Genomic DNA, 14,825 nt, shown 5'->3' with positions numbered 1-14,825 from the left:
TATAAAGAACTTATTAAACTCAACACCAAAGAAACAAACAATCCAATCATGAAATGGGCAAAAGACATGAACAGAAATCTCACAGAGGAAGACATAGACATGGCCAACACGCACATGACAAAATGCTCCGCATCACTTGCCATCAGGGAAATACAAATCAAAACTACAATGAGATACCACCTCACACCAGTGAGAATGGGGAAAATTAACAAGGCAGGAAACCACAAATGTTGGAGAGGATGCGGAGAAAAGGGAACCCTCTTACACTGTTGGTGGGAATGTGAACTGGTGCAGCCACTCTGGAAAACTGTGTGGAGGTTCCTCAAACAGTTAAAAATATACCTGCCCTACGACCCAGCAATTGCACTGTTGGGGATTTACCCCAAAGATACAGATGCAATGAAACGCCGGGACACCTGCACCCCGATGTTTATGGCAGCAATGGCCACGATAGCCAAACTGTGGAAGGAGCCTCGGTGTCCAACGAAAGATGAATGGATAAAGAAGATGTGGTTTATGTATACAATGGAATATTACTCAGCTATTAGAAATGACAAATACCCACCATTTGCTTCAACGTGGATGGAACTGGAGGGTATTATGCTGAGTGAAGTAAGTCAGTCGGAGAAGGACAAACATTATATGTTCTCATTCATTTGGGGAATATAAATAATAGTGAAAGGGAAAATAAGGGAAGGGAGAAGAAATGGGTGGGAAATATCAGAAAGGGAGACAGAACGTAAAGACTGCTAACTCTGGGAAACGAACTAGGGGTGGTAGAAGGGGAGGAGGGCGGGGGGTGGGAGTGAATGGGTGACGGGCACTGGGTGTTATTCTGTATGTTAGTAAATTGAACACCAATAAAAAATAAATTAAAAAAAAAGGACTACAGGCCACATTCTAAAGGCAAAAATGAAATATATTCACCCAAATAAAGCTAAAACAAGCATCTACACAATCTAGATATGTCAAAGTAATGTAACAGTCTGCAAGAATAAACCTCAACACTGCAGAGGTATGGTTACAGCTGTTACTGAGGAAGGTAACAGAATCCAGAGTCTCCCCAGGGCATAATCTATAATGTCTGATACACAGTGAAAGTCAGTAGATATAGAAAGAAATGAGAAAATGTGATATATAATCAAGAGAGAAAATAGTCAGTAGAAGCAGGCCCATAGATGACCCAGATGTTGGCATTAACAAAGACTTTAAAATAATTGTTACAGGGATCCCTGGGTGGCACAGCGGTTTAGCGCCTGCCTTTGGCCCAGAGCGTGATCCTGGAGACCCGGGATCGAATCCCACATTGGGCTCCCGGTGCATGGAGCCTGCTTCTCCCTCTACCTATGTCTTTGCCTCTTTCTCTCTCTCTCTCTCCCTCTGTGACTATCATAAATAAATAAAAAAATTTAAAAAAAATATTAAAATAATTGTTACAAATCAGTTAAAGAATGTATAGGTAAAGATATATGTGGTAGGTGAAGAAATGGAAATTCCAGGAGTGATAAGAAAATGTTTAAAAGAACCAAAGGAAAATCCTAGAATTGAAAACTACAATGGCTAAAATAAAAATTTTATTTAATACTCTTTGAAACAGATTGGACATTGCAAAAGAAGACTTAAAGACAGAGTAATAGACTTAAAGACAGAGTAATAGAAATTATCATAACTGAAACACAATGAATAAAATAAAGGGGAGTTCATAAATCTGTATGCCAACAGCAAGCAATCTCACTTATGTATAACTAAGTTCTCAGAACATAAAGGTAGAATAAAGTAGAAAAAAGTCTGTGGAGTTATAAAGTTTGAAACTTGAAGAAAAACTACCTCTACTACCACTCTTAGCTCCAGGAGTATCGGTAAATTAAAAAAAAATGTAAGTAAAATAAGCATAGGCACATTAGAGTCAAATTACTAACCATCAAAAACAAAGAGAAAAATTTTGAAAGGAGTCAGAGAATGACAATAGGAAAGAGAGCTGACTCCTTATACAAATAGAGAAGGCCAAGAGAAAAGCTACAATATTTGCAAAGTCCTGTAATTTAAAAAAAAATAGTCGAGATTTCTATATCCAAAGAAAAAAATTAAGTTTTATCTATTTAAGTAATCCCTACACTCAACATGGGACTCAAATTCATGACCTCAAGATCAAGAGTTGCACACTCCTCCAACTGAGCCAGCCGAGTGCCCCCAGAGAAAAAATACTTTTAAATAAAAGTGAAATAATGAGAGTTTTTTTTGTTTTTGTTTTTTAGAAAACTAAAATAATGCTGAAAGAGATGCTAAAGGAAATTCTTCAGAGCTAAAAGGAAATCATACCAAGTAGAAGTAGGGATAAAAACTGGTGGAAATTGTCGGTATATCAGGAAATAGACTGTTTTTGTCAGATTCTTCAAAAGCAATTGATTAAAGCAAAAATAATAACAATAATGGATTGAGGGGTTTACAATATATATAGAAATAAAATATATAAAAACAAGAGTAAAAATAAAGGAGCATAAGGGGAATTATACCCTGGTACTATTCTTCCCTTATAAATGAATTATGTTATTAATGTAATCTCATTTTTAATGAGCTTAATATGCATGTGTCACTCCCTGCAGCAATCTCTAAAACAAGAATACAAAGAGTTATGGTAAAGAAAAAAAAAGAAAAAAACAGTTCAGAGAGGAAGAAATGGAATACAAAAATACCATTAGTTGACCCCTCTCTTCCCTTTCCCCTCAAAAAGGCAGGGAAAGAGAAACAAACAAAAAACAGGACAAATGAAAAACAAAGAGCTTATGGCAGACTTAAACAAAGTCATATCAGTAATTGTACTAAAAGTAAAGGAACTAAAGATTTTAGTTAAAAGGAAGAGTGTCAGATTGTTATAACACCAAGACCCAACTATAGACTATTCACAAGAGACATACTGAAAATAGAGACACAAGGGATTTCAAAGGTTAGAAAAAGATATAACATATAAGCTCTCAGCATGAAAAAGCTGGTGGTCATATGAGTATCAGACAAAACAGACTTCAAGATAAGAAGTAATACCAGAGACTAAGAGGGGCAGTTCATTAATGAGAAAGGAGTCAAGGGCAGCCCGGGTGGCTCAGTGGTTTAGCGCCGCCTTCAGCCCAGGGCGTGATCCTGGGGTCCTGGGTTTGAGTCCCACGTCAGGCTCCCTGCATGGAGCCTGCTTCTCCCTCTGCCTGTGTCTCTGCCTCTCTCTCTCTCTCTCATAAATAAAATCTTTTTTATAAAAGAGAGAAAGGAGTCAATTCCTCAAGAAGAACTAACAATTTAAATGTGTATGCACCTAACAATGGAGCTTTACAATATATAAAACAAAAAAAATGAGAAAACTGAAGAAGAAAATAGACACACAGATAATAATCTCAATAATTAGAGAGACTGAGCAGACAAAAGCCAGGAAGGATATACAGATTTGAAGAGTTCTATGAATAGGTCTCCTGTGTCCCATCTGGGAAGCGGCTTGCCCTTCCTGCAGCCACTGGGCACTCTGCACACAGGCTTCTGGGCATGATCTGCCTTGAATCTTTAGGGCTGCAAATACTAAGCCAGCCACAGAAGGCAGGGCGACACCTCAGCTCAGGAGGAATTCCAGCCCCTCTCTCTTCACTCAAGTAGCCAGTTCACCTGGCACTGGGAGGCTGAGAGATGCACAGGGCAATGCTTGGCCCAGGCTGGAGGGAGGAAGGCTGGCCACCTCTGGGGGGGCAGGCGTGGCCTCTGCAGGGACCACAGGACCCTGGTGCTGCCAGCTGGGAATGATGTGCCTTGTTTGTCTAGGCCCTTTTGAGAAGTCCTTTTCAGAAGATGCTGTATGTAGTGTTGCAAACCCTAAAAATTATCTTAAATTCTGATCTGAAATCTACTCTGAACCCCAGCTAGAAATTCCACACCTAGAATTTAGGTACCACAACGGCTACTAATGAAAATACTACACTTCCTGCTCCAAACAATTCATACAGCTGGTGCCATCCTAAAGCACACATTACCCATCCTTGTGCTGATAGCTGTTCTTGGGACATGCAGCTCTGCAAACCTGTGAGCCCACCTGTGATGTCCTGTTTCTAGTATCGGCTTGCTGAAAATATGACAGATCTGTCTCCTTGGGGGGTGAGTGGCTTCTCATTAAGGGGGGGGGGGGACTCTGGAGTTCAGGATGCGCCAGCTTTCTGCTGAGTGGGTCACTCTATCCAGACCAGAGTTTTCTGAGGGCTTGCATTGCATCCTGGAGCTAATCTAAGTGTTTGGAAACCTGAATTCTCTCAGGGTCACCAGTGTTCTCTTGATTACCCAGCTCTGACACTTTTATCAGCTCTGGACCAAATGCAGTGTCCCCAGAATTCATGCTGAAATCCTAACCCCCAGGGAGGAGATGCCACCTGTGAACCAGGATGTGGGTCTTCACCAGACCCCAAATCAGTCTCAGACTTCCAGCCCCCAGAGCTGTGAGGAGTGACTGCTGCTATGCTCTGGCAGTATGCACAGACTGGACATCAGTGATGGGGGGCTAACCTTTAGGACGTGCCCTGAGCTCACTCCTGGATCTCAGGCTCTCCATTTCACCAGGAGCTTGTCTAGCAGCCCGTCCTGATGGTCCCAACGTGTGTGCTCCTCATCTCTCCTAAGCACCCCCACCCCGCCCTGTGCCTGGTGTTTCTCATTTCTTGATGGCCCCCCTAGCACTACCACATGACTTTGTATTAGGCATTGGGGAACAGAGGGGTCCTCATTATCCCAGTATTTGATCAGAAAACCAAGTCATCAATGGAACACAAATGTGATGGCCTCTTACAAATCAGTTCCTACTAAGGCATCCGTCCCTCCTTAAGGTAGCATCTGCTCCACCCGCCCATGACATTGCTGCTTTGTAGGTCAGACGCTAGTTCATTGTGGGTTTTGCAAATGCTGGGAAAATACAATGAAACAGAAGTGAATCCATCACAAATTGAAAAGCCAATCTTGCGTTAGATGGAAGACTTGAGGCAGCTGGTAAAAATGATCCTGGAGAAGAAATGAATTTTTTGTAAAAGCTTCTGATGAATGAGGTTGAGCAGGGCTGGATTAATTAATCACAGAGAGAAGTCCAATAAAGAGACTGCTGAGCTGGGTGTTTCCGAGGAATCTCATGTGTAACACAGGCCCGAGAGAGGCTCTAGGGGAAACAGATTCTGCCCTCAAATATTCTTGCAAAAATAACCTTCTTTGCTCCAAGAAGGTTGCCCTCCCACCAGGGTCTCAGGCTCCCCACACTGGGCACAGCTGGCTGGCTTGGAAGGTGCAGCATGGATGGCGAAGACCAGCATAGGAATGTGTGCAGGTGTGCCAGCAGCTCCAGGGCCCAGTGGATCTGAGATGGGCAGCCCCGCAGGCTCATGCACCCAATCCCTTTCTTACGACTTCTCAGGGTGTGTGTGGGGAGGAAGGGGAGTGCGTCACTTCTAGTGCAGCAGAGGCCGACAGGAGACCTGCTGTCATGACACATCAGATGCGCCCGGGACCCCGAAGAGCGTCCTCAACAGAACCTCACACCTTCTATACAAATTCATCCACACGTGTGATTTACAATGAGAGGGAAAGAACAGTTTTGAAGGAGCATAGGCACTTTGTTCACCATTCCAGTCAACGAGCACGCAGATGGGAGGGACGCCATGGGGGAGATGTCCTTTCCTGTCCCCAGATGTGGCCTTACTTCCTCCTCTCTTTTCTGGGGGGCGGGGTGCTTCTTGCAGATGCCAGTATGAGAAGAAATATCTTCAAAATCATGGTGCCTAAACAAAATCCGCACATCCTCCCCCGCCCCTCTGGTGCAAATGCACACACTCTGCACATCCTGCCAAATGTGGTAGCTATGTGTGCTCTTCACGCCCGCCCCCTCCTGCCAGCCCTCCTCCCTCCCTCGGGGGCCCCACGGAAGGACAGGGCTCACCTGCAGGCAATGTGGAGAACTCCACGAAGGCCTCCTTCTTCTCCCGCTGCTCCAGGGGCAGCTGCCACGGCATCTGGTGGGGCTTGGCCAGGACCTTCACCTTGTAGGCCATGTTGGGTCTGAGGTTGAAGAACTGGTACTTGTACCTCGCAGCCTTGACCACATCAAGCTCCTCCTCATTGAGGAAGATGACATGGCTATAGTTGCTGTTGGTGGGCAGCCAGGAGAGCTGGGCAGAGATCTGTGTAATGTTGTCCACACGCAGGTGGGAAGGGGCCACCACCACATCCTTGCCCACCAGCAGCGTGCACTGCAGCTCGTCCGAGCTGCCCCTGCTGGTAATGCATTGCACAGAGATGCGGTATGTGCAGGCTGCTGTGTTGAGCTTCTCGATGAGGGCCTTGGTTCTGCTCCCCAGCGTGAGGCTCACACGCGTCTCCTGGTCCACCAGCACATTGTAGCAGCTCACTGTCCCCCAGCCCGGCGGCACAGCCGGGGGATCCCAGGCCACAATGACACTTCTGGCGAGTTGTTTGATGAGGGTGATTTTTCTAGGGTAAGGCACGATGTCTTCTCCGATTTCATCGACGTTCACACCCAGCGTCCCTGCACCGTCGTCCGTGAGGCCAGTGTCTATGTGAGTGGAGGCATGGAGGTCCAGAATGTTCTCCCCCTCCAAGCCGATGCTGGAATGATTGATGAGATTCTGGTCCTGTTCACTCCCCAGTGTACTTGCCAGTCGTGACTCACTGTCCTGGACAAAATCCACAAAGTTGGAGGGTACCAAACCCCTCTGCCCATCCAGGAGCTCACCTGTTGGCACAAGGGCAGCAAGATCACCTGACCTGATGGTGGGGCCCCTGAGGTCCCGCCATATCCTCTGTGTGGCTCCCCAGGAGGGCCGTTCAGCCGAGCAACAGGACCACAGCAGATTCTACAGGTGTTTACAGGAGTCTGATCAAATGTCCCCTCCACAGGACTCACTCCCACCACTTGCCATCTGCTACCCCCGAATCCAACCTGCAGGGTAGCCTCCTCCCTAATGTGACCTGACATCACCTCATTCAGCTACCTGCATGTGGACAGACATAATCAAGCCTCCCAACTGGGTTAACACCCCAGAGAGCAGGAACCTCTCTCTGTTCATCACACTGAGCTGTCCTCGGATACCTGGCACACAGTAGGTGCCCAGTAAGTGTCTGTTAGGCCCACAAATCTGCATGATGTGAGGGGGTCGGAGGTAAAAGAAAAGGAAAGAGGAAAGAAAGAAAAAGAAAGAAGAAAGAAAGAAAGAAGAAAGAAAGAAAGAAAGAAAGAAAGAAAGAAAGAAAGGAAGGAAGGAAGGAAGGAAGGAAGGAAGGAAGGAAGGAAGAAGAAGAAAGAAAGAAAGACCTAAGACCGACACTCCTCCTACTACACGCCCTACAGTCACTCCCTGCACTCCATCCCTCCCTCCCCAAGACCTCCGCCATACCGCACTCCCTCCCTCCCCCCTCCCTTCCCTACCTACGAAAGAAGAAAGAAAGAAAAAGAAAGAGAAAGAAAGAACCATCTTACTATTATCTTTGCTGGAGTGGTCATATGTATAGGAATTAAAAGGTGACCTTTCCCCCCTTACAAAAAGCACTACGTGTGTCATAATAAGTCCCCATGTACCATTTGCTGTGCCACAGAAACTATCCATGTGGTGCCAGCCCACCTGCAGGCTGAGTGGCAAAATATGTCATCAAACTAGCTCTCATGGCTCCGGACGGCCACAGAGGGAACCCCTTCTCAGATTGCGAAATGTTTCTCAGTTGGGCTCAAAGCCTGTGAGCAGCAGAGGTCTGAAAAGCTGAGGAGTGTTTTGAGGAGCCTCAAGGATGCCAGAGTCAGGACAATCTTCCAGCACCAGGGGGACGGGGCCATTCCCACCCCCAGCACCTGGCAGGTGTTGTTGGGGGTCCTGCACCCGGGAGGCTGGGGTGCTGATGCTGGGGACCCCCACCTCAGGGGACATGTAATGGACCCTGAGAAGGGCATGTGACATTTAATGAGCCCTGGATTCTCCCAGGACAAATGGCGATCTGCCTCTGTTCCTGGTCCTATGTAGGGTGTGGGTCTTGAGATAGACCACCCTTGCCTCCAGGGCACTCTCACATGAGGAGGGGTGGGGATGATGCTGATGGTGATGACCAAGGCTTACCATGCACTGGGCCTCATTCCAACCAACAACCCCATGCCTCGTGTATCCTAGGTGGCCCGGAGCTGGGGACTTGCTCTCTCCATTCTACTCAAAGGGAAGGTTCCCACTGCCACATGGACAGTGGACCCTGAACTCTGCAGCCAGTCTGAGTCAGGCCTCTGGAAAGCTTATATGGGCATGATGCCTGGTGTAAATATCCTGGAGCTTTCCAACAAGGGCCTTCTGGTGCCTGCCTTCGGCACATGTTCTTACACTGGTGTGAAAACCAGTGACTGTGGTGTGAATCTATGTTAATTAAGTTCAAGCCATGTCATCACCAGTCATGGAGGATTTCTTGAGTGGGCTGCCCACGGTTTCACTACCAACTGGCAACTACTGGTGAGTGACCCAGCCCATGGGCGGGGCTGCCGTTCATCAAGGTCAGCAGAAGCAACCTGACCTCATGTCCAGCAAACACCAGCATGAAAGCCGACAGCTCCTGTCAGCCCTGGGAAAGCTCCATGATCCAAGAAAGAGAAGCCTGTTGATTTCACAAGAACTCATCCTTCTGCTCAAGGGTGACAACACAGGAAGAGGCCAAGACCGTTCCATTCATATGGGGCACCTGACAAGATGGGGACTAAGCTTGTGAGGCTGCTAGTGCTGCCCCCTCGCTTGTCCTCAGGCTAACAAGAGGACAGAGGTGAGGCATCCTGGAGGGAGGAGCTCACATTTTCAGACTTCAAACTGGGGAAGGTGACCATGGAGGGACCCAGTGGGATGTGGACCAGACAACAACAGAGCCCAGAGGTCAGTGGGATCTCCCTGAGCCAGGCAAGGCTGCCTGTTCTGCAGGAGAGGAAGTCAACTGGGAGAACCCGGGGGTGCTGGGGCAGTGAGATGGAAGAGGCAGGAGATGTGCTCAGGGAGCAGGAAGGTCCTCAGCCCGATGTGTGTGCAAGAGCTGCCCTGTAGACCCTGCAGACCCTCCATGAGTGTCCGAGGTCTGCTGGGGACAGGAAATCCCTCGGTCCCCCGAGGGGAGGGCCTGACAACTGGAGAACTTGGGGTCAGGGTAGAGGCCTGGGTGGTCAGGAGTATCTGGGAGTCTGCCCAACCGTCAGGGTCCTGGGAAAGCTAGTCAGGCAGGCAGACGGGCCCTGTCCGCACACACCCAGACAGACCTTCATAGAAGCCATCCTCATCCATGTCCCCGTAGACGTAGAGGTACTTCCCCGCCGTGAGGGGCAGCTCGGCTTCGGGATTCTCATTTGGCCCATCAAACGGGTTGTAACTGGAAGAAGGAAGGACATTCCTGAGTAGATGCTCTACATGGAGGCAGACACGGTGCCCTCTCCTGCAGCCGGGCACCTGCACACCCGCTTCATTGCCGGTGAGCTGTGTGCATGCCCACCTCACTCGCTCGCTCATAGGGATGTGAAACAAGAAGATATGGAACGTGTTTGGGGTCTCTGTGTGGGATGACATGTGGAAGCTTCTGGTATTTCTGTCCCACCTGTCACTTCTCCCATAACTATAGGTTTTTCAAGTTAGTAAGCAATGAAGAAGATAATTCACCCTGTAATCTTTCCGTATATATATTATTTAGCAGAGGTAGAATCCTATTACATATACCTTTTAGTAATCTGCTTCTTTTTTTTACAATTTCCAATAGAGTATGATCCTCCCTCCATCTCATGAAATATTCTATCGCGTCCTCATTAATGGATGTGGAATAAATCACTGAATAGATTGACACACTCCACATAACCAATGTCCTAATGTTGAACATTGATGTTGCTTCTAATCTTTGGTTAATATGATGAGCGTTGCATCAAATATCCCTATAAACATAACTTTGCACACTTCCACACTTTCTTCCTAAAGATAAATCCCTAGGAAGTGTATTTGTTTGCTCAAAGGCATGGATATTTTTAACATCCGGGGTCTGTACTGCTAAAATGTCCTATAAATTTTGTCTCCCCCTGCCCCTCAAGGTATGAAAAGTGCCCACACCAAGACCTCAAAATATCAGGATTAATATTTTTTACAGTCATGCTCAATTTTCAAATAAAATATATGGATGAATTCATCAATTTTCAATTAAATCCAATTTTCTAATTTGGATTTTGTAATTAATTTAAAATAATAGAAAAGGCCCCACTGAGAAAATTAAAACAGCATTCCTGGTGGTCAAAGATGACAGCCACACGCTGTAAACATACAATAATGACGCCGTGATGGTTCACAGGCCAACAGGACTGGGAAGCTCAGGAACACATTCAGGGATGTGTTTTATGTGCTCTCCATCCCACATCAGTGAGGAGAGCAGAGAATGTATCACTTGTCCCAATTTTAATCACAAGATGAGGTAAGAGGCGCCCACCCAAAGTCATAAGCTCACTAAGTAATGGGGATGGAGCCAGAATCAGGGCCTCCTGATCCCCATCCAATGCAGATTTCATAGCACCATGTTGCTCTGCTGCTCACTCTCCAAATCCCAGGGCCTAGGAATGTTATCCAACAGTCTGATGGTTTTCTGAAGTCAGTAATGGTCAGCGACCATCTGCACCAGGAGCAGACACAGACGCATGTTTACTGAGAAAGCCCAGTGAGTGGAGGAAGTGGGGGAACAGTTCTGGCAGAAGGGATGGTGTGTGTAAAGGCCCAGGGGCAGGGGGCGGGATCCCTCTGGGGAGCTGAGATCCAGCCTAGCTGGAGGTGAATGCAGGATGAGGGATGAGAATTGCCAGGGTCCCTGACCCTCTGGATTTGCTCTCCAGAGCTGAGAGGTTATCAGGAGTTTTAAGGTAGGGAGTGACTTAATCACACCTGCATTTTGTAGAGACCCGTGGGGCACCCTGTGGATGGAGGCTGGCAGAGGCAGTGAAGAAACTGGGCTCTGCCTGGGCAAGAGGAGTGGAGTTGGACACGTGTATTGAATTGGGTCCATGGGCTGGCATGGGGTGGGGGGTAAGAGTTAGTTTGAGGTGTCTTATGTTGTCACACATTGAATTCACGGGCCTGGGGGGTGGTTAGTTGGGGTGGTGGCAGTCATGTGCAGATGGAGGGCCCACCCCAGTAGAAGAAGGGCCCCAGGTTAGGGGCTCAGGAAGAGGAGCCTCAGCGGTATGAAGGGGAAGGGGGTGCAGAGGCCACACAGATAAACCACACCATGCACCCTGGTTTGCAGACAGGAGGGAAGGCCCAGGGCTGCCACAGTGTGCACGTGCAGGTGGCATTGTGCTGAGGGCAGGGACCCCCAGGGATGCCCATCCGCAACAGGAAACCTGCTGGAGCATAGCAGCCTTCAGGGCACGGGGGGCATGGGGTCAGTGTGAGGCGCCTGTGATGGTGGCAAGTATCTGGAACACGGCACACTTTAAACAGTGACTTGTGTCCCACATGAGCAAGTTACATCTCCACAAAGCTATCTGCACAGAGGGATGGGGGTCCTGGGGGAAGGCTGAGTAGTGGGCGGCCAACCACGGGAGGGGAGCAATGCAACCACCAAGGGAAGAGCAGGGCTGTTCCTGTTTTATGTCTGGGGAAACGTCCCAGCAGCAGGTTGAATAATCCATGTTTGGCCCCCAGGGAAACCCCCAGTCTCCTGGCTTTACCCTCAGAACCATACCATCCGGGGATCCTGAGGACCTCTAGAGGACTCAGATCTGCAACATCCTCTCAGGGTCTGGTATTCTGTGCTATTCCATAATTGATGTGGTTTGGGCTTTCTGGGAAGGATGGTTAATAAAACAGACATAGAAGCATCACCAGGGCAACGTCAATAGCATCAGCATGAATGGAACAAGGGGGGTGTCCTGTGCTTTGGCTATTGTTGGGGCCTAGCCTCGCTCTGCACTCAGAAGGAACTTCTCCTGACGTGGATCAGGCTGGGCACCACCCCCTAGGTCCCCTGACCTGACCTGCGGCCCCGTGGCTCCTCCCAGCACTGGGGCAGCATCCCTCACGGACAGTGTGCTGGATGGTCAGAGCAGGGGCACCCACCCCCGGACTCGGCTAGCCTCCTAATTGAGAAGCCTGAGGCTGGGGGGCAGCTACTCCAAACGCTTCTGTTATCTGAGCTGAGCAGTGGAAGTAGGTTTTCATTGGCAAAATGAATGGATTGCTAACCAGAAAATAATCTGCTAATCGGTATAACAGCTATTACAAATGCCTCTCATTGGCGGGAACACAGGTGTGGAGGGTATGCAGCTTGGCTAAGACTCAGGCTGCTCCCTCCTGCAGGAAGTTTGAGGGTCCACCACACGCAGACTCGGAGTATCCAGGACGAGAGGCTGGGTCCTTGCTGAGTATGAACAACAGGTGATGAACTGTTTCATGGCTGCTGGTTTGGAACACTCTTAATTTATATCTGCTCCTACATCAGAGGCTGGTGTCAGGCGTGCGTTCGTTTGAGGCAAGTAGCAATGTGGCAGGGAGGCAGCTACTGTGCACCCATCCGTGAGCCATGCGGACCCAATGGCTTGTTCGTCGTCACCAAGCGTGGACACTGTAGGCCCCAGTGGAGATGAGCAAAGATCCGGAACCAGGGCACCCTGGAGCCCAGGCACCACGCAGACGTGAGCACCTCAGGGAGCCAGTAACCAGGAGCTCTGCACAACAGCGTCCCCTCTCAGTTTCAGCTTGCCACCTACTCTGGGCTAAACTGTCATCCCAAAAGCTATGTTCAAGTCCCAGCCCCCAGTACCGGGAACATGACCTTATCTGGAAACAACATCTGTACAGATGTGATCATGTTAAGATGGGATTGCACTGGGGCCAGGTGGGCGCACTCCAGTGACTGGCGTCCTTGTGGAGACGGAGTCAGCAGGCCACGTGAAGACAGGTAGAGACCGCAGGGAGCCACCAGCAAGCATGGCCTCACTTATGCCCTGATTTCGCACTTTCTGCCTCCAGAGCCGGAAGAGGACATGCGTGTGCTGTTTGAAGCCACCCACTTTGTGATAACCCATTGTGGCCGTCCTGGGAAACATCCACTATCCACACTCTCTCCATCAGAATGGACAATAGACCCTCCTCATCCTCCCAACTCTGGCTGAGCTGATTCCCTCTGGGGACAGCCCGTGAGGAAGCACTCCCAGACCCATGACCTCATCGGCCCCCAGGCACCCGCGCCCGCGGACGCTCAGGGGTGCAGAGAGGAGCTTCACGCTTACCTGTAGCGGGCGACGCACAAGTGGACCTTCCCCGAGTATCTCTGCTTGGAGGTACTGGAATTCCGTTCATTATCCATCTATTAAAGACACAGGCGATGTTTAGGTTACACTTCCTGCTGGGAGCACATGGGAAACCCCTTCAGTCCCTCCTTTCTGTCCCAGATGGTGGAGCTCCCGTGAGACACTGCTAGATGAAAACCTCTACCTCGGGCACCAGCCCAGAGACCAAGCGGCTCCCTGGGTGTGGGTCCCCTGGTCACACAGAAGCACATTCATAAAGAACCACTCCCCACACCAGGAGTTGATGGACATAGGGCGGGACTTGCTGGGAGAACCCATGAGTGTGCCAGGCCCTGCCGTGCATCGGTGAAGGCACAAAGATGGACAGTGACCTGTGTCCTCTGTTCACAGGGGCTTAACTCCAGGAAGGAGACAGACATGGCCCCCTGCCCTTGCATATCAGACGGTGGCTGGGGCTCTCACCTGAGACATTCCGGGAAGACTGCATGGAGACAGTGACATGGGGGTCAGTGAAGACTGGATATGGGAATTGGGAATTTGTGGGAAGGAGGGAAGAAGCCAGTAGGGAGGAGGAGGAGGAGGGGTGAGGAAGAAAGGCAGGGAGGACCTTCGTGTTCCCACCAACCGCAGGCACGCGTGCACGTGGGCCAGCACTCACGTCTGATTCAAATCTGCATCTTGGGCTGGCGGGTCTCAACAGAAATGCAGGCTTGTTGGACAGAGGCTCGGGCTTGTCACTGGGGAGTGGAAGGGGACGGAGGTAGTCCCCGATCACGGTGTGGCTGCCCAAGGTGCTCTCCTGACCTGGCAACGACAAGGAGATGGTTTGAACAAGGGCACGAATGAACTAGCAAGCTTGGATTCCTTTGACCCTCCAGCCTTCCTGTCCCCCTCATTGCCATCAGCCTCAGGCTCTCATTTTGGGGTCTGCCCTCAATCCCCACCAGCCAGCCTGACCTGACCCCCGCTGGACATCCTCAGTGGAGTCTACTCCTGGCTGTAAGGATGGTGTCAAATGCAGGGGGAAGGTCCCATCACAGGGAATTGAAGGAGGTCATGGAGAAAGAACCTCTCCCTTTCCCTGGCTACCACGGGGGAGGGAGGCTGTGAGGCTTGGTGACGCTGCAGCCGCATGGCCACCGGGAGGAGGAAAGTTGCTCCCAGTGTGGCGCTCACAGAAAAGGAACCTCCAGGTGGGAAGGAACCACCTCTGGGATATGCGGTTGGAGCGCCCAAGCCCAGCTGCACCTAGAGTGGGACCTACTGGCTTGTCATCTGCTCCCCAGTCTAGGTTGACTTTGCTGCCACTTGTGACTGAAAGGGTCATATCAAACACACAAAGTGGCCCAAGGGCCAGGCAGTTTTAGGGTTTCTGCAGGAAACACAGGAGTGGCGATCCCCCCCCCAACCTCTCCATCCAGCCTCTGTAGTGGTCACTCCACGGCATCGCCTCCCTGAAGATGTGACTACTGAGTCCCCGCCGGAAAATCCCATGTGACTCAGCGTAAGGTGGGAA

The 14,825-nt window shown here is 49.6% G+C and overlaps 1 protein-coding gene across 12 annotated transcripts in view; it reads right to left on the bottom strand.

Moving 5' to 3' along the window:
* The window catches only part of RIMBP2 (RIMS binding protein 2), a 226,623-nt gene that overhangs the window by 35,777 nt on the left and 176,021 nt on the right, over nucleotides 1–14,825 (bottom strand). For 11 of the 12 annotated variants that reach the window (XM_038574720.1, XM_038574722.1, XM_038574721.1 and 8 more), the window contains 4 exons: nucleotides 13,968–14,113; nucleotides 13,289–13,365; nucleotides 9,293–9,402; nucleotides 5,945–6,757 (listed from right to left, as the gene is read on the bottom strand). In XM_038574720.1, the coding sequence (XP_038430648.1) occupies nucleotides 5,945–6,757; nucleotides 9,293–9,402; nucleotides 13,289–13,365; nucleotides 13,968–14,113 (1,146 nt within the window). The other variant, XM_038574728.1, reaches the window with a different exon arrangement.

Source organism: Canis lupus, chromosome 26 (genome assembly GCF_011100685.1).
Source record: "Canis lupus familiaris isolate Mischka breed German Shepherd chromosome 26, alternate assembly UU_Cfam_GSD_1.0, whole genome shotgun sequence".
In the NCBI taxonomy this organism is placed as follows: domain Eukaryota; kingdom Metazoa; phylum Chordata; class Mammalia; order Carnivora; family Canidae; genus Canis; species Canis lupus.
This window is presented reverse-complemented; position numbering and strand designations above follow the sequence as displayed.